We start from the raw sequence: 25,481 nt of genomic DNA, 5'->3' as shown, positions 1-25,481 counted from the left end.
GTTTCCCATCCCAAGGTGTTTGGGTCGATCACAGTTGGATTTAGAGTTAGATCTTGTGCCCACGTGTGTGCTTGCAAATGAGCACGCTGGACATGCTCTTTCCAGGCACCAGCAGTTGGTGTTAGTTTCTCGACTCCCTGATCAGCCTTCAGCTGGCGGAATAGGTGCCATCGTAGTTCAGCAGCACTTCTTATTGTGACACCTTTCGGACAGAAGAGGCGACAGAAATACTCTTCACATCCTTCTAGGACAGCATCAGATGGTTTATCACCCTCTCCAAGCTGAGCAATTGCTGACACTACTGTTTGACTACTTTCAGTGAATGCCTTGAAGCAAGTTGTTTTACTCTTGCCCTGAATGTGGCCAGTGGTGTCACAGCCGGTGAGAGCATGCCAATTAACAAGTGCTTTTGCCCTCTGAGCACCAAGCTGTTCATAGATTGGCCTTAGTAAGATTTTCCGACGGTTTTTTCCAGTGCCCATGATAACTGCAGCATCACTTCCTAGGTCATCACTTCGATGTAGAGCAAGTAACAACACATCTGTGTCTGGGGAATAGATACTCACAATGAATGCTTTTTTCACAAGTTGCACTGCATGCAAAATCATGAGTGTGTCAGCTTCCTCCTGGCTACTGACCTCTTTAGCAATTTCACATTCAAAATTGCTCTGGACACTTCTCCTTGTCACCGTTACAATCTGCATGGAGGATCTACTGTTGATCAATCTATTTGCCAGGAAGAGTGTCAGTGAATCCTTTGTGACATTACTAGCAAGGAATGACTTGGTGTCCTTGATTTTGGTTTGCTCATCAACAATATAGTTTTTCACTGCCTTGGTCTTGCCTCTACGACGTTCCCTTGTTCCTTCCTTCAATGATGCATCAATTGTGTAATTGTCAAACACAACCCGAAGCTGCTCATAAGCACGTCCTCTGCATTCGGCTAGCTGTACATACGCTGTGCCTAGCTCCTTGCAGTTCTGAAATTTATTGACACTCGTTAATTCTTGCAATAGCGCCATTCCATCAACAATTAAGCATGTCCTGGGTCTTTCTTGCACATTCTCAGGGTGTTCTGCAAGTTCTTCAGCATGGTCACTTGAGTTTGTGTCATCACTGGATTTCACAAGACCCTCCAGGAGTGATATGATCTTGCTCTTGTCGGTGGTGGGGTGGACCATTCCATTTGGCTGGAGAAGAGTTCTATTGGTATTGGACAGTTCATGTGCCCCTACCACTTCCTCTAGATCCACTGCTTCCCTCGATGACCTTGCAATGACTAGTAGTCGAGCAAACAGGGATGTCGTCACTTTCAGTGCCACTACCTCACTACCAGTTTTCACCAACAGGTCTTTGCCAACCGAATTCCAAGATGGCAATTTCAATTTGGTCATTGTCGACCACAGGTTTTGGTTTCCCTTTATTCTCTTTTCTACAAATGCACTGTAAGCCTCCTGTCCGAATTTCTCTGCATTAAGAATTCCTTCCTCCACAGCTTTAGGAATCACCTCAATTGCAGCATCTATTGCTGTCCTTCTTGCCTTTTTGCCATGAATGACAGAAGGTTTTTGGCCTTGACCATCGGTAATATCACAACAAATGTTCTCACGGATCTTCTGTAACAGCCTGCCCCTGGTGATGCTGTGATTCTGAATACCATAGTCCCGCATCATGTTACTGTAGACCTCATCAGCCTCAGGTGTTGAGACAAACTGTCCATCATCGATGCAATCCTGTAATTCAGCGAAGAACTCAATTTCAGCTGATACAAATCTCTCTCTCTGTCCTAAGTCCCCATCACCACTTTGGTCACCTGCACAATTTTTGCACTGTGGCATTTGCACGTAGCGACTCCAGTTGGAGGTCAAACAGCTCTTATGGTAGGTTATGTCCCTTGCAAGAAAATCTCCCTCAACGAGAAAGTCCGCAAGGTTGAGTTTCCAGACACTGTTGTCACTGTTTTCCACAATCTGTTTAACTGACCTACCAATATCTTTGCTTCTACACTCACAGCGTATCTCTTCTGTCCCGGTCTTTTTGTCCTGTTTCACAGTCTGACAGAAAAAGCACATATTCCGGCAGAATGATGGTACTGTCGACCGTGTCTGCCTTTCTGCTGGTGCTGAACAGGAGGCTTCCTCTGGAATAGGAGTGGTTGATGGTCTTCCTCGTTTCTTACCTCCTGTCAGAACACGAGTGTCCATTTGACTTGTGGCTTGTTCATATCGTCCTTTATCACGTTCAATATGCTGTATATGTGTCAGCATACCGTAACAGCTCCGATGCCATAATGCTTTTCTTGACATCAGATCACCAGCGGATAAGCCTTGCAGTCTTTGATTTATGGCCACATATGGCGGATTCCTGTATGTATCTCGTTTGGTGAGATTTCGCAAAAATGTTTCATATGTATCTGCCTGTGGTGTGCTTAAAGGCTCAAGCACTTTCCTTTTTATGTATTTCTTCCCTTGGCATAGCAAACAAAGACTGAAGTCAATGGGCTTCTTTTTAGCAGCAGGTTCCTCTGGCGTGGTCATGATGCCGGCAGTCGTTCTTCCTCCACAGTTATCCAAGAATGCAACTTCTCAAGGTCGTCTGCTGAACATCTGAAAAGAATAAAGATTGTTAAAAAGTCATCCAACACAGTTTCAGGAATAATATTTGACTAAAACTAGATGTACGGTAGCTTGATTCTTTAGATAATATTTGGGTGTGGATCTGGCAGAAGAACTCCCCTGTCCCCCCACCTCCTATCCACCCCCTCCCAATCCAATCCTAACCATTATCTAAAAATGTAAGTACCTGTGAGTAAAAGTAAATAGATTCAATACCAGGACATTTATATTTAAACCTGATATACATGAAAACCTTTTAAAGTATGGCTTTGACCTGGAGTTTGGGCAAAACTAGATTTAAAAATGGTGGCCATCTTGAAATTATAAAGATGTTGGCCATCCAGCTGAAATTTGATTATTACCATTGTCTTCCTTGACCCCGAAAATGTGGGTAAGGACACTATTCTTGTGCTGATACCTTGATTAATAAGTGAGATATAAGGCAAAATAGGTCTGAAATGGTGGCCATCTTGAAATCCAAGATGGCCGCCATGAAGATGTGAAAATTTGGCAACAGCAATTTTTTTATTTTATATGCTATTTAGAGTGATTTAAGCCTAGTTGCCAAGAATCTAGCAAAACGGTCCACAAATATACATAAGCCCATGTACTACAAGATCGGTTTTTATATGTGAGATATTTAACGGACCATCTCGCTGTTGGCTGATAAAATTTTTGAAAACTGCCTTTTATTTAAACCTCTGAATTTGCATTGTTTGTTTTTTTGTGTTTGCTTTGCATATACAGAGACATGAAAAAGAAATGTACAATGTACACAAGATTGCAATTAAAGATTTCACCTTGGATAGTCTTCACACACTGCAAGTAAGTTCCATTTTCTGTTCCTCTTATACCTATCGATGTTCCTGTTAATGGCTTGGTTTCACCCCACCCATCTCCCCATGCATGATCTTCGTCATGTGTTGTACTTCTTAATATTTCACTCTAACTTGCTCTCACAAGTCCACACATACACCACATGTTGCTGTGATTTTTCCTGATAACTTCATAAAGGAAATCTACTGTGTACTTCCTCAACTCAAAAACATGATGAGGATATGGAATATACCACACAGTGCTATTGATTATGTGGCTGATTTGTCAAGTTGTGGCAAGAGATTAAAATGTGCTTAAGTGGGAAATACCAAGGGCGACAGTTCAAATAGTACCGACCCACATCCTCGCTGCACAGAACTGTGTATGTGCTGCGACGGTGTCCTCGTTACAGTACCGTGAAATGGGGTGAATAGGGACAGCAAGGTGAATAAGGACACAAACTGAAAAAAGTTCGGAAACTTTTTTCGCTGAAATTGATAACCATACTGATTTGTTGATATTTGGGTTGAAAGTGTTCTCTTGTTTTTTTAAAAAGCAACGTATAGTCCCTATTAACCCCATATATGGGTTAAATAAGAATATTGGATCTCGCGAGATCTTGATCGGGGCGGTCACGGATTTTCGAAGCTGTTCCACGATCTTCGCGCACGCTCGAAGCTAAGTCATTGTCACATTTGTATTCTTGTCTAAACTGTTTATCTTACGTGTGTGTACCTTTTAAGTGTCCCTCGGAAATTTTATCGGGGTTAATCTTTCATACCTGTAAAAAATAGTCGAGTATCTCGTGCCGCGCGCGGCCACGCGGCCTAGTTGTTGAAGCTTCCGACCTGGAGGCTTGGTTTCTCTCCGGGCATCCAAAGTGGTTATTTTTTCATTCGTGTGTTTGTCAAATTTCAACTCGTTACTTTATCGTCCATGCTTTATTGTTTGTTTATAGTTAGTTTTGGTTTGAATTTCCTGTAACTCGTAATTAATTAATCCTGTTCTGCGCCTCGTGTGCGGCCTTGTACCCCTGTCGGTGTTTGTTAACTTAAGTCCCCTACATCGTGTTTTGCTTGGCTCTCAGTTTTTCCCTTCTACACCGAACGTAATACTCTCTGTCTAACGTTTTAAATCCCCACCCCACCCCACCCCACCACCCCCCCCCCCCAAAAAAAAAAAAAAAAAAAAAAACACATTTCTTTTTCCTTTCTCCACGTGTGCCGTTGTCTCATCCTGTACTTTCTGTCCAGGTGTATCGCGGTGCTTTTCACCCCGCCCCCATTATCTCCTTGCCATCCACCTTTTGCCCTGTTCACGTGACTCGTGGTGGTCCCTCTCGGCCCTCCCCCCGTTGGTATTTTGTGCATATAAGATTGTTCACGGTTCTGTTTAAATATTATTTTAAATATGTTTAACCTTTCCCCTTCAGTGGTTTATTCAGTGGTATATTACAACACGCTGTTTTTCTTCCTATTTAAAAGGCTTTTCTCAATTTCCTCTCCAACTCATTCCACGTCAAAAAAAAGAAATTCAATATCTTATACGTCTCCCTCACTACATGGTCTAAATTCACATTCATTCCATCCCTCCTCCATCGTTCTGAATCGGATTGCTAACTTGAAAATCACAACAAACCCAATTTGTTATCAATGTTCGTCTTTCATTAATCATCCACTTTCTAAACTCCCCTCTTGCCCCTCCCCTCCAAATCCCCCCCCTTGCACCTACACTCCTAAACTACCCCCTTTCCCCTCCACTCTTAAACTCCCCCCTTGCCCCTCCACTCCTGAACTCCCCCCTTGCCCCTCCCCTCCAAATCCCCCCCCTTGCCCCTACACTCCTGAACTCCCGCCTTGCCCTTCCCCTCATAAACTCCTCCCTTGCCCCTCCCCTCCAAATCCCCCCCCTTGCGCCTACACTCCTAAACTCCCCCCTTGCCCCTCCACTACTAGACTCCCCCCTTGCCCCTCCCCTCTTAAACTCCCCCCTTGTCCCTCCCCTCCTAAACTCCCGCCTCACTCCTCCCCTTCAAAACTCCCCCCCAACTCCTCCCATTCAAATCTCCCCCCATACCATTCCTCTCAAATTCTCCCTCCTCCCCCCTCCTCAAAGTTGCCTCCTCCCCACCTCGTCTCCCTTCTATCTCATGCCTCCACCCCCCCCCCAACCTTCTACTGTCCCATGCCCCCCCTCAAACAACCCCTCACTCTGCCTCATCCCTTCACCACCAAACCTTTCATCCTCCTCATCCTTCCCTTTTTTGGAACTCTTCTGTAATCTCTGACACACTATCAACTGCTCTCCCTACCTCCCCCTCTCATCCTTCATCTTACCCTACTCCTCCCCTCCCCTGTCCTGTACCCGATGCTCCCCCTCTCTCTTCTTTAACGGTATGGACCTCAAACATCCGGGGCCTTCGCTCAAACCTGACTGATCTCTCCATACAGGTTGCTTCTGACAATCCAGACTTGATCTGCATAACAGAGACTTTCCTCCTTCAAGATGTCTCTGATTCCTCAATATCTCTTCCTGGTTACTCCCTCTTCCGGTATGATAGACCTGAGCCTCGTCCTGGTGGTGGGGTGGCTATCTTTATCAAAAACTCTCTTCCTCATTCTCCTTGCACTGCCCTCTCTCCTCCTCACCCCCAGGAGTACCTCTGGCTACGGCTTCCTCTCCGCTCCCACCTTTTGTTCATATGTGTTCTGTACCGTCCCCCAAACAGTCATGACTCAATTTACATTTCACTCTCTGACAACATGGACCAACTTCTATCCACTCATCCCAACTCTCTCTTCCTCATATGTGGTGACTTCAACTGTCATCATGCCACCTGGTTGGGTGTGGGTTCCTCTCTCACCAGTCATGGAACCTCAGCAAAGGACTTCTGTGACTCACTGGGATTGACACAATCTGTCAATTTCCCGACCCGGATCTCAGCCAATGGAGTTTCTTCTCTTCTAGATTTGGTTATGACAAACTTCCCTGCTAGTGCTCTTCTTCTGCTCCAATCGGTTCTTCTGATCATGTGCTTGTCAAAGTGGACATCTCTCTGGCCATTCTCAGAGAGCCTCCTCAGCGTCGAAGAGTCTGGCATTTCACTCAGGCCGACTGGGACGGGCTTCAAGCAGCCATCAATCGTCTGGATTGGTCTCCCATCTCCACTGCCTCTGACATCAATTCTTCCTGGGAATTCTTCCAAAGCAAACTGATCTCTCTCATGCACAGATTTATCCCATCTCGTCTTCAGTTGTCTTACCCTTCCTCCCGTCCATGGTACACCGAATCTTGTGGTGAGGCAGTTGCCCTGAAACAACTTGCCTTTGCCTCTTGGAAGGCTAATCCAACTGAAGGCAATCTCAGTTCCTTCCACCAAGCTCGGAACAAGTGTGTGTCTACCCTCAGGAGTGCCAGGAAGCACTATCTCTCCTCACTCAAGAACGAACTCTCAAACCTGTCTCCTTCCTCCAAAACCTGGTGGCGTCTGGTCAAATCCGTTTCTGGTGTTTGTTCCCCCTCCATCCCCTCCCTTACCTCAAATGGCCACACAGTTGACATCGCACGTGACAAAGCCGAATGCCTCAACTCTGTGTTTGCCTCAAAATCTTTAGTCCCAAACCCATCTCTCTCTGTTCCCACCTTTCCCAGTCGAACCCAACTGCTCCTGGACTCTGTGTCCTTCTCTCCTGACAAGGTGGAGGAGTTTTTGTCTAACCTCGACTCTGATTCTGCAACTGGACCAGACGGCATCAGCCCACGGGTCCTAAAATCCTGCTCTGCCGCTCTATATCACCCTCTCTCTGTTCTTTTCACCCTATCTTTTGCTCAAGGTCATCTGCCAGCATCCTGGAAATCAGCAAACATTACCGCTTTACACAAAAAAGGTGCAAAAACAGATCCTTTTAACTACAGACCAATCAGCCTGCTCCCAATTATCAGCAAAGTCATGGAATCCATCATTGCTTCGGATATGAAATCTTTCCTCTTCTCCAATGGCTTGATCTCTGATCATCAATTTGGATTCAGACCAGGTCACTCTACTCTGGACATGCTGCTTCTCCTGTCTCAACAATGGATGGAGGTCCTCAGTGCCAAACAGGAAATCAGAGCTATCTCCCTCGACATATCACGTGCCTTCGATACGGTCTGGCACCCAGCTCTGCTCACCAAACTCTACTCCTATGGTATCCATGGAAATCTCCATGCATGGCTTGCGGACTTCCTCTCTGGTCGTAGTCAACGTGTGGCCCTGAATGGATTTCTCTCATCTCCCCTTCCTGTTCAGGCTGGAGTTCCCCAAGGCAGTGTGCTGGGCCCTGTGCTTTTTCTGGTCTTTATCAATGATCTCTCCGACTCTCTGGAAAATCCTCTTTATCTCTTTGCTGATGACTCCACTCTCTGCCGCTCTATCCTCTTCCCTCAGATCGGCAGTCTGCAGCCTCCTCACTCTCTGAAGACCTGGACAAAATCACAGACTGGTCAAACAAGTGGAACATGTCTTTCAATCCTGACAAATCTCACACTCTTACTATGTCTCTCCGAAAAGATCGACTGGACAACCCTCCCATCTACTTTCTCAACAATCCTCTCCAAGAAGTTCTGTCGCTCAAGCTTTTGGGTCTCACTATCTGCCATGATCTTTCTTGGGAAAACCACATTTCCAAGCTGGCCTGCAAAGCCAGTCGCCGACTGGGCATCCTCCGTCGTGCGAAGTCCTTCCTTGGCACACCTGAGCTCCTCACCACGTACAAGGCTTTCATCCGCAGCTCAATGGAATACTGCTCTCCCCTCTGGGCTGGTGCTCCTGCCTCACACCTAGCTCGTCTTCACGCTGTTGAAAGCAAAGCATTCAGAATCATTGGAATCTCCCGTGATGAAGCTAACTCCAAGGGCCTCTCACTCACTCACCGCAGGCAGGTTGGTGGTCTTTCCGTCTTCTACCGACTCCTCTCCGGCCTTGCTCCCCCAGCTCTCTCTGTGCTCTGTCCCCCAAATATTCCTACAGGTCGCACAAGATCTGCCAGCAAGCCTCTGATGGTTAAACTGCCGAAATCTCGGCTCTCTGCTCACCTTCACTCCTTCATTCCTCTTTTCTCCCGCCTCTGGAACAAACTCCCACACTCCCTTCAATCCCACTCCTCCCTCCAGGTCTTTAAAACAGCTGTTCACCACCATCTCTTATCTTCCCCCATCCAAAACCTTGATCTTTTCTACCCCCACTAATTCACCCCAGATCCACCTTGTTTGTAATTCCAACTTCTTTCCTGGTAGTCCTGGCAGTGTCCATATGTTTTATGCCTCTCCCACCCCCTTTCCCATGCCTCCCCCCCAAAGCCCTCTCCCTCCCACAGATCTCTCGATGTCTCCATGTCTCTCGGTTCCTGCTCTAAAATGTTGTGTTTGTGTCCTTCCCCCTCTCTCCCCATCTTGTCTACCGCTCCCGATGTTATTTGTTCTATTTGTCGGTTATGTGTCGGTTTGTCGGTTTGTCTTTCTGTGTGATAAATGTTCGCTCTTTCACGAGCCTCGATCTTGTATACAAAAAAAAAAAAAAAAAAAAAAATTGGATTTTTATGGCTGCCCCTATTCACCCCGTTTTACGGGTGAATAGGGACAGTCACTAATACAAAAAAATAATAATCAAGAAATAGGGACAGTTTGGAGAAACTTTTTGTCCCATTTTTTTTTCATTGGCGCCATGGTTTATATTATGGGTGCATATTATGTGCATCCATCTGAGCTATCAATTTAGCAATAAGTTGGAAACTCAGGATTGTTTCTTGTTTATTATTTTTCTGTATTAGTGACTGTCCCTATTCACCTGTAAAACGGGGTGAATAGGGACAGCCATAAAATCCTATTTATTCCTATATAACCCATATATGGGGTTAATAGGGACTATAAGTTGCTTTTTAAAAAAAACAAGAGAACACTTTCAACCCAAATATCAACAAATCAGTGTGGTTGTCAATTTTCAGCGAAAAAAGTTTCCGAACTTTTTTTCAGTTTGTGTCCTTATTCACCTTGCTGTCCCTATTCCCCCCATTTTACGATACAGAATGTACGAGTACAGTGTGAAAATATGGCACACTGTACTCCCGTAATCGGAACATTGGATGGAATCGGAACATTTATGAAGCTAGAGAATCCGATAAATACCATGCCATACTGGCCTAAATGTACACATACTTGCCACTAAGCCATCGAGCCAGGGTTTGAATCCCGATCCAGCTAAACACTGTCAGCCCGGTGTTGCACAGGCAAGGGTGATTCATTCACGTCTGTGCCTTCCCTCAGATAGCCGTTAAACTGGTGTTCCGTCTGCCGACATTAGTTGATGGACCTTTAAAGATCCCACGGTGTCCTTCGTGAAAAGTAGGCGAGCTATCGCCGGCACCATGACCAAATTATAAATTACTGCTGGGCAGGCAATGGCAAACCACCCAGTATAACCCTTGCCAAGAAACTGCTTCTTCGGGCAGAACACGAGAACACGAATACTGGCAGCACCACATCCTTGTGAACGAAGAATGGAGAAGATGCTTTGAAAGCGTGTTTATGAACACACCTAACAGGTTGTGTGGTAAACGGTGATGCCCTGACTTCATCCCACGAGCTATATAGGTACAATATCGCATTCATATACGTTTCTTATCTTTTATACTCGCCATTGTGACGTACACTTAACCTTGTTCCCTTGTACAAATATTTGTCCAGTTTGCAAATTGCTGTTCGTTATACTGAACTCATTGTAGTCGTCATACTTGCCAGGTGAGTCGCCATTGAGATGGTGCTGTACCTTTGATAAACCCCTACACACAGCGTTATCATTAACGTTCACATCCAACAACTATGTAAGCAATCTGCAGACAGACCAATGCTCAGAAGAAGAAGATTTTTTTTGACTAAAGTTAAAGTTAAAGTTTTGTACTAAAAGTGCTGAAGTTGCTAAAGTTTAAGTTGCTAAAGATAAAGTTTTTTGCTAAATTTTTTGATTTTTTTGCTAATTTTTTTTTTTGCTCAACAGCATGCTAAAGAGGTGTTTGGGGGTGGGGGAGATTGCCTAAGTTTTTGGTGTTGTCCAGTTGCCTGAGAATTTCCATGTTTCCTGTTTTTTTCCAGATTGCTCATGGCGATCCAGTGCCTGAAAACACGAGTGCTGGTGAGTGTGTACTTGAGGCCCTGGCTTACAAGATTTTTCCCTTTGTGGTGTTCAATCAACAGCCTCGCTGCATGTTGTTGAAACCGTTTCCATGCAAAGACCGGACATTACTATTCAAGGAAATTTCCGTAATGGGTGCATTTGATGTGGAGAGCCAAGGCTCGTGGCAAGAATTGAGCACCAGGACACTGCCATGGCCATTGATCTGTGAGACGCTCCCCATTTGCGTTTATCTCTTGTAACCCTTCTCACGGTCTGCAATCATTCGAGAACATCTAAGTTGTGGTGTTAATATGGAGATGTTTGCCGTCATCATGTGACCAGTTCCTTTTGGTTGCTCATTCTCAAAGCCACTATTGTGCTTCTTAATTAAGCCTCCACATATGGGATTGGGGGAAGGCTTTGTGCTGCTATAGGGTTTGTTTCTACAATTAGCGGCCTCAATTTTTATTGGTACCACAGACTTTCTTCGACTCCTAGGAGTACTAACCACCATTTAGGTTTTTATCCCTTTTTGTGCCAATTTCTGACCTGTATCTCTGAGCCGGCTGTCACCTTCAGAATGCAATTTTGCATCAATAATGGAAATAAAAAGTATGCGGGGTTTACTTTTTTTTTTGACCTTTTACCTAATTTTAAGGTCATGACCCAATTGTAGACATTTTACCATTTTTCACCAAAACTCAACCAAGGCTTATCCAATCGGAACATAATTACCCTCACTAGATAGCCGAGAGCTAGGTGTGTTTATGCTTAATTTACATCATACTTCTGAGTCAAAGGTCAAATGGTAGTCTGAATTTTTTTTTTTTTTTTTTTTTTGGTCATCACTCATTGCCAATGTGCCAATGTGGATGCTTCACCTTCCAATGTGTGATTGCATCTTAATAGCATACCTGCATTTAAGTTGTGCACCTGGTATTTGATTAGTGTCCTCGACCTACTTTTTTCGGATTGTGACCTAATTAACAAAAACGCCAACTTGAATAATTTTCCTCCGATTTTCATGACGTTATTTTTTTAAATATATTGTGGATGAAGTTACGTTTTCTTAATTTACACTCTATCCCTAAATATATTGAAGGTCAAGGTCATATGGGTAGGGTCCGAAAAAAAAGATATGCCCATTATTGGATCATGGGCAATCGTCCTTACTGGGGGAGGCCTGCCCTTATGGCGCTATTCCACTGCGGTACCGTACCGTACCGTAACCAAAATCCGTTTTTTTTCGTTTTTCCATTGCCAAGCGAACTGTACCGTACCTAAGTACCCGTGCTAAATTTGGTCCTGCTATGGATAGGTACCAAGCGAGCCGAACCCGGACCTATGGGTGGAGCTAGCAATACTGCAGACCGTTGATTGGGCAATCGTCACAGAACCGTCACGATATGTTTCATTCTTCGTTTGTGCCGACGAACAAGGCCCAAATCTTCGTTGTCGGTCTTCATCATTGTCTGCAAAAGTTTCTTTCTCTTTTTAGCTGTCCTCTTTCTGGCGTCTTCCAGCTTCTTCTCAAACAATTCCTTCTCAAACACGTCCTCTCTCTTTTTGCATTTCGCTAAAAAACTCATGTTCAGTTAAATAAAACCAAAACCGACGAAGAAGTAAAACACAGAATCAAGTTCCTGCATAGTTGTGGAGCTGTTTCCATTTAGTGTCGCATGAGAAATGACGTCACCACAGCGGTCGCGTTTTTTTTTCGTCACTTCAGATAAATCCGCTTATTTTCACGGTTCTGTTGTGCGATGGGAAAACGACACGGAGATTACCGTACCGAACCATACTGTTGAAGGAGCGGCGCTCCAACGCGAGTCGAGAGAAGTGACTCGACCAAAGACGGAATTCGTCCGAGTTGCTTTATTGAAACAAAACAGCTCAGGTATTCTGACAAAAGCCCGTTTATCGGGCAGCAATATATATACACATTTATGTCGGTAAGTTTGCCCGGCAAAAGCTATACCGGGCATGCCCGGGTGTCAAGGGCGAGCCTTGGAAAGGCGAGTCTGGACCTGCCCGGGCGTGTTTGGCTGCGGCCTGGCAAGTCGAGGCTGGGCGTGCCCGGGCGCTCTGGGCGAGCCCTGGAAAGGCGATAGCGGGCATGCCCGGACGCTCTGGGCGAGCCCTGGAAAGGCGATAGCGGGCATGCCCGGACGCCCTGGGCGAGCCCTGGAAAGGCGATAGCGGGCATGCCCGGACGCCCTGGGCGAGCCCTGGAAAGGCGAGAGCGGGCATGCCCGGACGCTCTGGGCGAGCCCTGGAAAGGCGAGAGCGGGCATGCCCGGACGCTCTGGGCGAGCCCTGGAAAGGCGATAGCGGGCATGCCCGGACGCCCTGGGCGAGCCCTGGAAAGGCGATAGCGGGCATGCCCGGACGCTCTGGGCGAGCCCTGGAAAGGCGAGAGCGGGCATGCCCGGGAAAGACGAGACCGGGCGTGCCCGGGAGGTTCGGGCGTGCCCGGGAACAGTGAGTCCGGGCATGCCCGGGAGAGGCGCGTCTGGCCGTGTTCTGGCCGGTGCAAGGCGATTGTGTGCATCCAGCGGTAACCGCTACACTGTACAGTGTTGTACCGTACCGTACTGTGCAATGGAAAAGCGCCATTGGAGACCGCTTTATGATCGTGGATATCTCGTTCCCACTTGAAGTGCTGTATTCAAAATTAATGACCGATTAATGCTCCATTTTCATTGGAAGTGGTGTCAAGACGCCACAGGTTTGTGCAGTGTCCACCAAATGAGTACTGTGGCGGACACAAGGGACAAGAATTCAGCGGGGAACTGTGAGGCATGCCCCGCCTATCGACCGATAGGCCACGCCCGGGGACTAGGCGTGGCCTCGGGATATATATGCGGGCTCTAAGCTCGAGCCCGCCCAGTGCTGAAGTACGAGCTTTGAATAAAGACGTTTTGATATACCAACGCGTTGTGGCCTACCTCTCTGGCAATCGAGTCGTGTGTACGCAGCACCACAGTACCAGTCCTGACGTTTGACTGGCAGGAATTTGGAATTTGTTCACGGTGGTGACGATGACTTTTGCCTCCTCTTCGCGAGGCACGGTGGGATCTTTAACGTCTACCAATGACTCCCGTGCTGGCAGACGGCTCTTTTGGCTTTACATCAATCCGATGGATGGCACACGCATTGATGGTTTACCCCGCCTCTGAAGCACCAGGATGAAAGTTTATAGCTGCTCTGAGATCTGAACCCAGGCTGTACAGCTCAGAGGCGAGTGTGCTTACCTCTAGGGCCTAGGCCATCATCCTACCAGCCCGATCTACACCATGACGTATACTTTTATATATGCATCACTCATTCCCACCAACTACCCCACCCTTTTCTCTTTTACAGTATAAATGTACATTTGCTAATGCAACATAATGTGGGCTACACCTTTTTAACTCAACTGGACTACCGTCCAGTTGAGTTCATCACATACTGAACCCTCCGGCATCCGGCGACTGTCGTCGTCGTCGTCGTCGTCATCGTGTCGTCCGTTAACTTTTCGACGTTAACACTCCAGCGTCCACAACTATCAACTGATTCTGATCAAACTTGACATGCAGCATCCTTACCGCAAGGACCAGGTTGGTATTACATTTCAGCCCGATCCGTTGAAAAATGGCGGACTTAGGCGACCATTTTGTTTTTGGTCATGAAAACGACGTTAACACTCTAGCGTCCACAAATATTAACAGATTTTGATCAAACTTAGAATGTTTAACCGTCACCACACAAGGTAGGTTGCTATTGCATTCCAACCCGATCCGTCACAAAATGGCCGCCATAGGCCGCCATATTGTTTTCAGCTCCGAAACGACGTTAAGACTTTAACGTCCACAAATATTTATGGATTTTGATCAAACTTGGTGTGTGAGACTCTTACCACACAAGGTAGATTGCTATCGCACGTCAACCCGATCCGTCACAAAATGGCCGCCATAGGCCGGCATACAAGATTATTGGCTTTTCATTTAAGTCAAATCTAGTACAGACAACTACTGACCTACTTTAAAGTTGTCCAGTCAGTTCAGTGGAGTTCTGCTTCCCTGGAAGCTCTCGTTATTTTTGTGAAATCTGCCCAGGTCACGACTTAGGTGCCGTTTTTATCTCCGCCAGCGAAGGTGGATGGAGGTTGTTTTTACCTCTGTCTGTCTGTGAGCAGGATATCTCAAAACGTTGTGGACAGATTTGGACAAAGCTTGGTGGACAGGTTGGTGTGTGACAAGAACGAATACATTCGATTTCGTTGAACATCTGGAAATGAGAATTTTTGTATTTTCTAAGTGATTCTTCATCATTAATTTTGATATTGATATTTCAAAAAGTTGCGGATGAGTTATGACGAAACTTGGTGGACGAGTTGGTTAGGTGACGAGAACAAGCAAATTCGATTTTAGTTCAGGTCCATATATGGATCCGGCCCATCAGTGGGATACAAAACATAAACTCTTCAGCCTGGCACAGGTATGGTCTCTACCAAGTGCTGTTACCTCTGATTAACATATTGTCATTTTTGTTTTCCAGATGAACCTGATGATTCTTTTGATGACGTAGAGTCTCTGTTCTTCCCACCACTCGAAAAGGTTGTTTGTTCGAAAGTTATTTTGGTATAGCCCTGTAACACCCTCATTATTGTTTGATCAATTTCAGGCCTGGCTCATGCCATTTTAAAATTGTTTTTTTTTTAATCGTCATCTTTTTCCGATTAAGCTGTTTGGATTTATGATGATAATGCTTCGCATGTTGAGTTTCGGGCTCTATCAGACTTGTGTTGACCCTAACCTTTTGTGAAAAGTATATTTTGGATGTATTTCACAAGCCCAATTGCAGTCCTTATTGAAGGCCATGGTGTTAACATCAGAAGTTGAGAGGTGCCTATTTGATCTTTTGTCTCATTTTGACAGCAAGTACTTGTTAATTCCAGCCAGAACGAGCAGTCTGCATCGACGGCACAAAATTATTTTTAAAAATAATAAGGCCAAGTAAAAAAAAAAAAAATGTTTCTCGTCCCCGCCCGCTTCCTTTTTGGTCGCCGCGTACTTTTATTTACTATTTAATACTTTTTTTTTTTAATATATACTTGTTTAAAAAAAAATCGTTTTGCGAAGAAACTCGGTCTAAAACTTGCAGTTTCCGGGCGTTTGCTGATCGTATCTTGTGCATTGATGATCTGAACTATTATGGATCCCGCCCTCTAACGGAACTTCCTGGTTAATACATGCTTGGCTTAACGCAAACACTTTGTGCTGAAGACGGTCAATTCTCGCAGCGGTTGTGCACTGGGCAAGTGCAATTTACATGTAAAAATCTTGCATTTCATACTTTTAATGGTACAAATTTGAGTAGGGAATATGACGATATTCGTGTGTGTAAGCACGTGTAAGTGTGTATGTTAAAACATATATTTATTTGCTAATTTGGAAATGAAATTGCAGGCCTTTCGGTAACAATCAACACTGGCATGTTTCACATTACATTGGACAAACTATCGAGTCTTTAAGTCAGCCACAGTGGTCATTCAATTAATGGCAGCCATCTTGGAAAAAAATAGCAAAAAAAATGAAAATAGTAAATAGTAAGGGCCTCCCTCCTCCTTTTTTCAAAAAAGTCCGGATGAGAAACGTTTTTTTTTTTTTACTTGGCCTAAAACTATTCTTGCTATCCGCCATGAGAAACTAGTGGAAGCACTGACATTTCAGGACCTGCCCTTTTTTGGAGTGAGACAGCTTGAAAAGAAAGGAAGTTTATGGAATTATCAGGTTCGTGACGTGATTAATGAACGTCACGTGACGTGACGTTGACGTCACGTCACGTCACTATGACGTCAGGCGGATGAGCAATGGCAATTGGACAGAAGTGTGAGCGCCATGAGCATTCATTCAAATATGATGAAACAAAGTTACCTTCCAATTTCCCACCGGGAACATTCAGGTGCTTGATCAGCTTTTGCTCTGCTCGCATTTAATCGACTCTACGACATTAATTCTAGGATCAAATGACACCATCACCTTTACCGATCATTTCATCTGTGCTACCGCAAACATAATTTACTGCATTTTATGCTCGTTCTGGAAAACAAATGACTGTCGGAAACGCGAAGAAGAATATTTCATATTTAAATTGGGAACACGAGCACCAAATGGTTTAAATGAAGTTTATTTATTTATTTATTTATTTATTTTCTTTTTCTTTCTGTTAATGCGATAATCATGCTTCATTATTTAAACCTTTTCCTTCTGTTTTTGGTATACCAAAATTATCTTTTAAAGTTTAAAGGGTCTTTGTCTAAGTTGATAATTGAGGTCATATAGTAGATTGGTAAGATGTTCACTCTAACTACAGGAGAGTGAATGAAATGCATGTCTAATCAGTCTTTCCTTGATTGTTTGGTTATTTTGTTCCTCACATTATAATATCTTTGCCATAGGTCCTGCAAGTGCTTCCAGGGCATGTTGGGTTCAATCTCGAGATAAAGTGGCCCTTGCAGTCGAAAGTGAGTCTGTTCATTTCACTTTTTTATTATATACTAACAAAGGTACCTGGTGGTGCCTCTCATCCCACCCAATCCCCTCCTTCATCCCACCCTCCTCCCACCCCAACCTCCCTCCCTTTCGGACTCCCACAAATCCTCAACTACTTTTTTGTCAATGGGTCCTCGGCTACTTTTTATCGTGGGCCAGAACCAAAATTCCTTAACACCTTGCGGCCCACACAACCAAATACAGTTTAAACGAGTAAAAGCTACATTCTGTGGACACCACCCCTTTAAAATGTTCTTGCTTAAAAGTTTATCTATTTGATCCCATACCCACTAACATTCTTCTCTCAGACAATTAGGGTCATTAAGCATGAGTTTTACAGTACCAACTAAATAAAATTGATTGACAACAGTACGCTGGAGTCGTCACGCCACCTCACCATCTGACCTACACGACATGATGATGTGCCAACCTTCATCAGTGCGAACGAATAAAACAAATAGTTGATCAAAATACTGTATTGTAATTATAGCAAGGCAAAATATGAATGGTCAGGATAGTGCAGTGTATGTGAGCAATGCAGTCGCTTTTGCTCGTCCATGATGTCAACGCGGGGCCAGAAGCAAGAGTGACCCAGGCAGAGACACAGTTCAAGATGAGGGTCTGAGGCGGGAGCAGTATTTGTTCGTGCCATATTTCATACTCAATGTAGTGCCTCCGGTATATCCGCACATAGTGCCTCTTGATGAATAATGAAATGGCACCACATCACTCTGGGAAGCTCCAAGCCCTCCAGCCCTCTCAACGTGGCCCCGGAAATAGATGCATGCACCAAGCATGTTTGAGGCACTATTTGATCCAAAAAATACCAAATACTATACCAAATAGCTATACCAAAAAACTTTTAAGACGTCAACCCAGAAGCATTGAATGCAACAAGCAATTCCCTGAATCGTCCTCACCCTTTGCAATGCCATAAATGGCACGCAACCCCAACATCTGCTCGGTGACTTTTAGGTCCTTGTCCACACCTCGGACATAGATCGCCAGCAGTTTGACATCAGTGATGTCCTTACTGCCATCCAGAGCAAGAGAAAAGTACTGAAATCCAGTGATCGTGTCCTTGAGCTACAAGTGAACATCTTCAGCCAGCGATTGAACACTGCGTAACAGTACTGTCACTCAAGGTAAATTTCTTCACCAGGCCCTTCTTCTCAGGACAGCACGTTTCCACAAACTTGCCGATGCACTCTTTGATGTATTCTCCATCGGAAAAGGGCTTCAACTTCTTTGCTATGATGCTGCTAATTCCATAGCTTGCACATGTCACGACCTTTGTCGCTTGTCACTTTCTTGAATGACAACTCTTTATTCTGGAGGGTCTTCTTCAGTTGTGACATCCCCTCCTTGCGCGCTTTACCCATGTCGTTGTCGTACATGGAGCCATGGTGTGCAGAGTAGTGGTGCTCCACATTTCCCTTCTTAGGCAATGCCACCGTCTCCTTGCAGACAAGGCAGAGACCCTAGCCATTATGCTCCTTGAAGAAGAACTTCTCCTCCCACTCATTGTTGAAATGACTTCTCAGAATCAACTTTCCATTTCTTACCCTATATTGCTGTGTTCACTGAAATGAGGAAACTATATAGTCAGCACTGAGGAACACTGCCACGGGTGGTAGAGATTTGTATGAGCTAGGCGGAGTATGTGTGCACAAAATACTTCCTGGATTTCATTCTGTATTTCTCTTTTTCACAATAATTCCAAACAAAATCTTCCCTGAATGTAAAGTTTGTAAAGCATTCTTCCTCATTCTTTTAAAAGTACTGTATTTTAAACATTTTAATATTCTCCACTTTCACTATTTCCCCATCGGGAATGAAAGACGGGTTCTTCTTTCTCTTCACCACAATTTGTCAGGCTTCATTATTTTGTTCCTTTCTGCTGTTCCTTTTGTTTTGTTGCATCCTCATCTGCTCTGTGTTCCAACTCTTCCAGGAGCTTGATTATGTATACAAGAAACTCCAAAATGGGAGATTAGGTCAAAATAGCTTCGCGGTCCGGACTGATGATGCCCATGGTCCTGATATGGACCGTGGGCCGCCTATTGAGGGTCTTTGCTTTAGGTAATCCATAATAGTATATGGATTTCCTGCACTCTTTTAAAAATCTCAGAACCGCTTTGCAGAGTCGGCAATGCTTCTGGTTCAAATGGCTGAAAATGTTCAGCAAATCTGACATGCCAATCCCCATCTCTTTCATACTTTTAAATAAACTCGATCTGGGTCCGTCATATAGAAGGATTTTTTAAATAAACAGATGGTTCAAATAATCTTCGGGTTTCCTACAAGTATCGCAGATCCCAGTAGAGTGACACCCTATTCTATGGAGATATGAATTAAGACAACAATGATGGAGGGATGACAGCCTTGCTTACATAAATACACTCGGTGATAACAATCGCTAATATCTTAATTTTTGGATTTCACTCCAGATTATTTAGTCCATGGGATCTGATCCTCAAATCCGAAGCCAGATTTTGATTATTATAATTGATTAGCCCATGGTTCTCGTGGTTCCAAGGCTAGACATTTATGAGCAGGCCAAACAAAATGGCAGCTTAAGAACCCAACGATGTGACAGAGGACTGACCAAGATGTTGCACCACCATTTTCGTAAGGCTTTTTTTTGTTGTTTTTTTTTGTTATGAGCACCCCCTAAATAATCTTCAAAAAGGGTGTTTAAATTTACCCAAATACCCAGTTTTCATTCATGCACTCCCTTGGAGTTCCCTTAGTATGCATGCAAAGTTTCAGGCTGCCGCTAGGTGTCATGGTTTTGGAGTTATAGTGGACGGGGACACACACACACACACACACACACACACACACACACACACACACACACACACACACACACACACACACACACACACACACTTATTATATATGTGTGTGTTGGATTAGATCCTTGGGTCTTGAGTTTCAGCCCCTGTCATGCTGTTAAATAACACCAGGTGGGTTGACTCAGCCTCTCATCCTTCCGAGGTCAGCAAAATGAGTACTCAGCTTACTGGTAACAGGGGGATTCCATTAGCAGCACAGCCATGCTCCCAGCAATGATGCAACCAGCAGCCACAGACTGCATACAAAATAAGAATGATTTGAATCAATGTAAGAACTAGAACGACACTCAGTAGGGAGGATACCTCCACCATGTGAACAGTTTACGTTTTGTATCCCACTGATATCTGGATCCAGATCTAAATCAAAATCTAATCAGCTTGTTCTTGTCACCCAACCAATTTATAATTTATGCACCTAGTTTTGTCATAACCCGTCCATGTTAGAACTCGTCCATAACTTTGAGACATCCTGCACTATATCGTTTGTTGGCCCTATCTCCCAATGGTGAAGAATCACTGAAATTCTTCTATCTAGATCCAGATCTTCAACCAAATCGAATCGATTCTTTGTCACACACACAACTTGCCCACCAGGTTTCGTGCAAATCCGTCCACAACATTTTGAGATATCGTGCTATTTATCGTTTTTGGCCCTATCTCCCAATGGTGAAGAATCATTTAAAAAATTATAGTAGCCGGATCCGAATCCGGATCTTCATTAAAATCTAATTATTTCGTCCATGTCACATACACTACCTCTCTGCCAAATTTCGTCCGAATCCGTCCACAACTTTTTGAGATATCTTGTTCACGGACAAACAAACAAGAAATATGTCGTGCATATCACGATACTTGTGAAATCCCTGAAATAGGTTGTTGGCTTATGATGACCTCAAAAATAATTGGTGCTTGAATTCAGTGACCTGGTATGCAAATCATCTTAAAATCCCAAGTCAATCAGATGAAAAGTGAGGATTTTAGAAATTCGGCTTATGTTGATCTCAAAAATACTTGGTTGAATTTAGTGACCAGATATGCAAACCCTCTTCAAATTTCAAGTCAATCGGATGAAAATTGAGCATCTTACTATAATTCACCAAACGTCCGTCTGTCTGTCCGTCCGTCCGTTCCCAGGTACCGCAAAAACGGCTGAACCGATCGCAACGACATTTTGAGTGGGTAATCCTGGGACCACCTGGAGTAAAATGGGCTATTTTGTTTTTCCAATTTCAACTTTGGTCTCCAGCATTTTCAGGTTTGGACTCCCGCATAACATTATTGTCCCGGGTACCGCAAAAACGGCTGAACTGATCACAACAATTTCCTGGAATCCCTGCAGTAAAATCCTACGATTAATTCACCAAAAGAACATGACATGAAAATTAAAAACGGCTGAACAGTATTGCATGAACATTTCATTGTGGAATTGAGGAAAATCCTGATGAATTAGGAACCTTTCGCGAATCCGGAAGTGAACAGATGACGGCAATGAGCTGGTTTGATAATATCCCAATAAAACCGTCATTTAAAACAGTATTTTGTTGAAGTATCAATTGAGTAAATACAATTATGATTTTGAATTCGTAATTGTATTCACCCAACCGTACGGAACTTCACATCAGGATTTAAATATTTGTTTATGTCACGAATGTTGTTAAAAGTTTATTTTTTATATTAATGCAATTTAATTTGTGATTGAAGTTATGGTGTTTGGAACGAAAAAAGAGATATCGAGTTCAAGTGAATGACGAAATGCCGTGACGGTTTCTACTTTCTAAATGTGAAATTTGCGGATAGCCATATGCAGATTCGCCATTGACTGGGTATAGAACAAACGTACCCTTTTGTTTGCGAACGGGTACTTTTTTCATGGAAGTCCTTCACGAACTTGCTGTCCATGCCTGACGTGCGACTGAAGGTGCTACAGGAATGTGGAATTTATTGGTTTCATGCTTTAGCATTCGCCGTTTCTGCATTGTCTGTTTGCTTCTGGCCTCCCACACGTGCGTAACACGGGTACCTCAGTAGTTTTAGAAATATGACAAAGTTGGTGACTGAAATATGACTATTGACCTTTTGACCCCACAAACAATAGGCTTCTTGCATTATGACCAACTCTACCATTTGGTGAAGTTTCGTGAAGGTCGGTTGAAAATTGTGACCTGTAGGTGACTGACATACATACATACATACATACAGACAGACAGACAGACAAACAGAGAGAGAGAATAACGCACAAGACCAACATACCAACCAATATACTTGAAAAATCTTCGATTTTCGCAAGTAACAAACAGACAGGGGTGAAAACATAACCTCCATCCACCCTTGGTGGCGGAGGTAATCATGGTGGAGCTTGTATATAAATCGCTGAGGAGATCAATATGTCAATCAATCAATATGTGAGGAGAATGGAACCACCTTTAGAGGCCATTTTGTCCTGCAGAGCAGGGGTTGGCCTTTTTTGGGCACCGTGGTCCCCTTTTTGAAGCAATGTTTTATGGCCGGATGCCCTTCCTGCCGCCAACCCTGTTGGTCGCCTCTTGCGTCACGCAGGGAATTACCAGTGAACTGGTACTCAATTTGCCGTCCTCGGAAGGATGACAGGCTGAGTCAACCCCCCTGGCGTTAATTCAGCAATCGACCGGGATTCGAACTCAGGATCCTAGGATCCCAAGCCTGTGCCCTAACCGCTAAGCCAACACCAGGCTAGAAATATGTGAGGAGAATGCACTTTCAAATCTATTTACAAGGACGTATAATGAAAAGGTTTAAAAAGCATTTGTGATTCGAGCCTGGCATTCACGCATCATGTGCCATGGCCTCAGTTGGGATTGCTAAAACGGGCCAACCTCTTGATTTACTTTTACTACGGATATTTATTTACTTACTTATTGTGCACTACTCGGCCAAGCTGTTATGACTTCCAACACTGATCGTTAATTTATCACCACCATTGCTATCTCCAAAATTGTCATTTCTCTTGTATTTCCAGGATGGAAGCTGGGATTTTGCTTTTGGCTCTGAATTTTTCTTCGACATAAACGAATTTATAGATGCCATTCTGCACTGTGTTTTCACACATGCTTGTCAACGGCGGATCATCTTCTCCAGCTTTGATCCAGACATCTGCTCTGTGTAAGTCTAGATTCATAGGTAACATCCTATTTCTCACCCGTGCTCTTTAAAAGGAAACTAGACTCGACTTAAAAAATTAACACAAGTTTAATACTTATCATTAAATATATTTCATCTTTCTATCATACTAAAATACATCATTTGTGTCTGTCCGTCTGTCTGATGAATTTTTGACGCCAATACATTCCGGCCTTACTTATCCAATCTCAACCAAACTTGACAGGATGACCAAGGGTTACATAATGAAGGTTGTAGAGTATTCATTTGCCCCCCTCCCCAAGGGGGTTTTCTCCCCCAGCAGGTTTTCCCTGCCATTACCGTCAATGGGTTGCGTGTTGAGGTGTATATCCATATTAAGTTAGCTTTATCCTGGCGTTTGTCCAAAGAAGAAGATTTATCGTAGCGTTTTTCCAAAGACGCTTTTAATAACAAAATTAATGATAATCCCATATTTTAAATGTTATTACAAAATAATATAAATACGAATAATGTCCCACTTCCCCAAGGCGTTTTTCCTGCAGTGATAACGTGTATAAATAGCTTATAGTTATAATGCCGTTTCCGTGGGAGCAACGGCTTCTACAGGAAGTAAAAATATTATAAACCACAAACACGTATGCTTAGCTTTTTCAACAGTCGCTAATGCTCTTTATAACACTAAATGAAGAAATTTGGAGGAATCCCGACATCCGTGAAGGAAGGTTAACTTGCAGAACTGAGCGAAGATCTACTGTACTCTATATAACCCACATATGACGGGTTATTAACATGGCCCTTTCTTCCGCTACCGTGGCATTTTTCGTAGCAAACTTTTGAAACTCGCTCCTGCTGTTTGATATGCAACTGAAAGAGACAAGCTCAGGTTGTGCTCCTTTACCAAGCAGCTAGCTAGCACTTGCCAAGCCAGCCATTCCTTAACGGTTTTGAATGGAGTGCTTGCTCAAATGCTTAAACCACTTGGCGATCTCTCCACAAGAAACTTGCTAAATTAACACACATCCAATGTTCTTGAGATCCGTCCATAGATCGACTGTAATCTATATACCCCAAAGAGGAATGACCCTTCCTGCCCCTCCAGGAGTCTGCGGGTGTACTAGTCTATAAAAAACATTTTTTTATGCTGGTTATGCACTGGTTAAAGCGCAATTAAACCCAGCAATAAATACTGACGGAATTGGATATTTAATTATATTTCATCCAAACGCACACAGATTTTCAGCAATGCCTCCTGCACAGTGTTCTGTGAAGACGTTTCCTTTTTTTCAGGACTCAGTGAAGGTTGTGGCAGTTTTTCCTCTTTTTCTTTGCAGCCCTTTACATTCAGTGGCTTTCAGCATTGTATAGGGCGAACTCCAATGGTAGTGCAAGTCACCCGTTTTAATTGCTGTCTGATTTTGTGTATAACCGATTACTCAAAGCATAAAGAATAAAAACCCGGTCTCTTAGAATTGGTGACGTGGGTCCGCAGAGCCACGTACTTGAGTTGGTTAGTATTAGAAATTGTGATTGTCAACTTTGTCGTCACTCATAAATGCTTGTCCAGATGTTTAGAGGGGATGCTTTGATATATTTGAGCTCAAAATTAAATGTGTACTCCCCTCTTGTGCAACCTTCTCTGTTGTACCTGCTTTGATTTTCGTCTCGCTGTCTTCCAGTATACGACGCAAACAGAACAGATTCCCGGTGTTGTTTTTGACTCAGGGTACCACCAATGTGTATGATGAGTTGATGGACATCCGTAACCGCAGCACCGATATCGCCATGCACTTTGCCCAATCAAACAACCTCCTGGTAATCCACTCTACCTATCTCACATTGTTTAATTTTTCTTTTCATTTCACGAGCTCCAACGATGATAAATAAATAAAAATTACTTTGCTGAATCGGACTAACAGCCAGACAGAGCAGAGTATGTAGACACCAATGGAAAACGCATACATGCATTGCAGTATGAGAAGGGGAGTCCAGTGAGGGGGGAAAAGCATGTGGAGTGGGGGTGGTAGCAGCAGTACGAGAGATCAAGAGTGTAGGAGAAGCCATGAGGTGGGAATGAGCATCAGTCTTGGGAAAAGTTGAAGGGAAGAGCACGAGTCCTCAGTCTCAGACAGTTGCACAGACTATAGAAAAGTGGGATCAAGGATGGAAAGTAAAATTGAACAATTCAGTTTAGCCTTGCAGAGGGTAACCAGATGAGAGTTCTTGTAAGAGCGCATGTAATCTCAAGGTGGCGAAGCATTGTTGGAGCAGGAAATGGATTGTTGGATGGGGAGGGAGAGGACGAGGTGGGTGGAATGAGTTTATAGAAAATGGAGTCCACTGATCTACCTGTGTTGGTTGCAAGCTGACACCGACTCGGCCTCTAACCAAG

General features: G+C 44.0%; 1 protein-coding gene across 8 annotated transcripts in view; it reads left to right on the top strand.

Annotated features, from left to right (window-relative positions):
* GPCPD1 (glycerophosphocholine phosphodiesterase 1) overlaps nucleotides 1-25,481 on the top strand; it is a 97,287-nt gene that overhangs the window by 70,785 nt on the left and 1,021 nt on the right. For all 8 annotated transcript variants that reach the window (XM_078776455.1, XM_068113504.2, XM_068113506.2 and 5 more), the window contains exons 13-18: nucleotides 3,363-3,440; nucleotides 10,557-10,596; nucleotides 15,118-15,176; nucleotides 17,021-17,086; nucleotides 22,971-23,113; nucleotides 24,769-24,904. In XM_078776455.1, coding sequence (XP_078632581.1) covers nucleotides 3,363-3,440; nucleotides 10,557-10,596; nucleotides 15,118-15,176; nucleotides 17,021-17,086; nucleotides 22,971-23,113; nucleotides 24,769-24,904 — 522 coding nt within the window. The remainder of the gene's footprint in view (nucleotides 1-3,362; nucleotides 3,441-10,556; nucleotides 10,597-15,117; nucleotides 15,177-17,020; nucleotides 17,087-22,970; nucleotides 23,114-24,768; nucleotides 24,905-25,481) is intronic.

Source organism: Myxine glutinosa, chromosome 4 (genome assembly GCF_964187855.1).
Source record: "Myxine glutinosa chromosome 4, kmMyxGlut1.1, whole genome shotgun sequence".
In the NCBI taxonomy this organism is placed as follows: Eukaryota; Metazoa; Chordata; class Myxini; order Myxiniformes; family Myxinidae; genus Myxine; species Myxine glutinosa.
The sequence above is the reverse complement of the archived record's forward strand: the minus strand, read 5'-3'. Positions and strand labels throughout refer to the sequence as shown.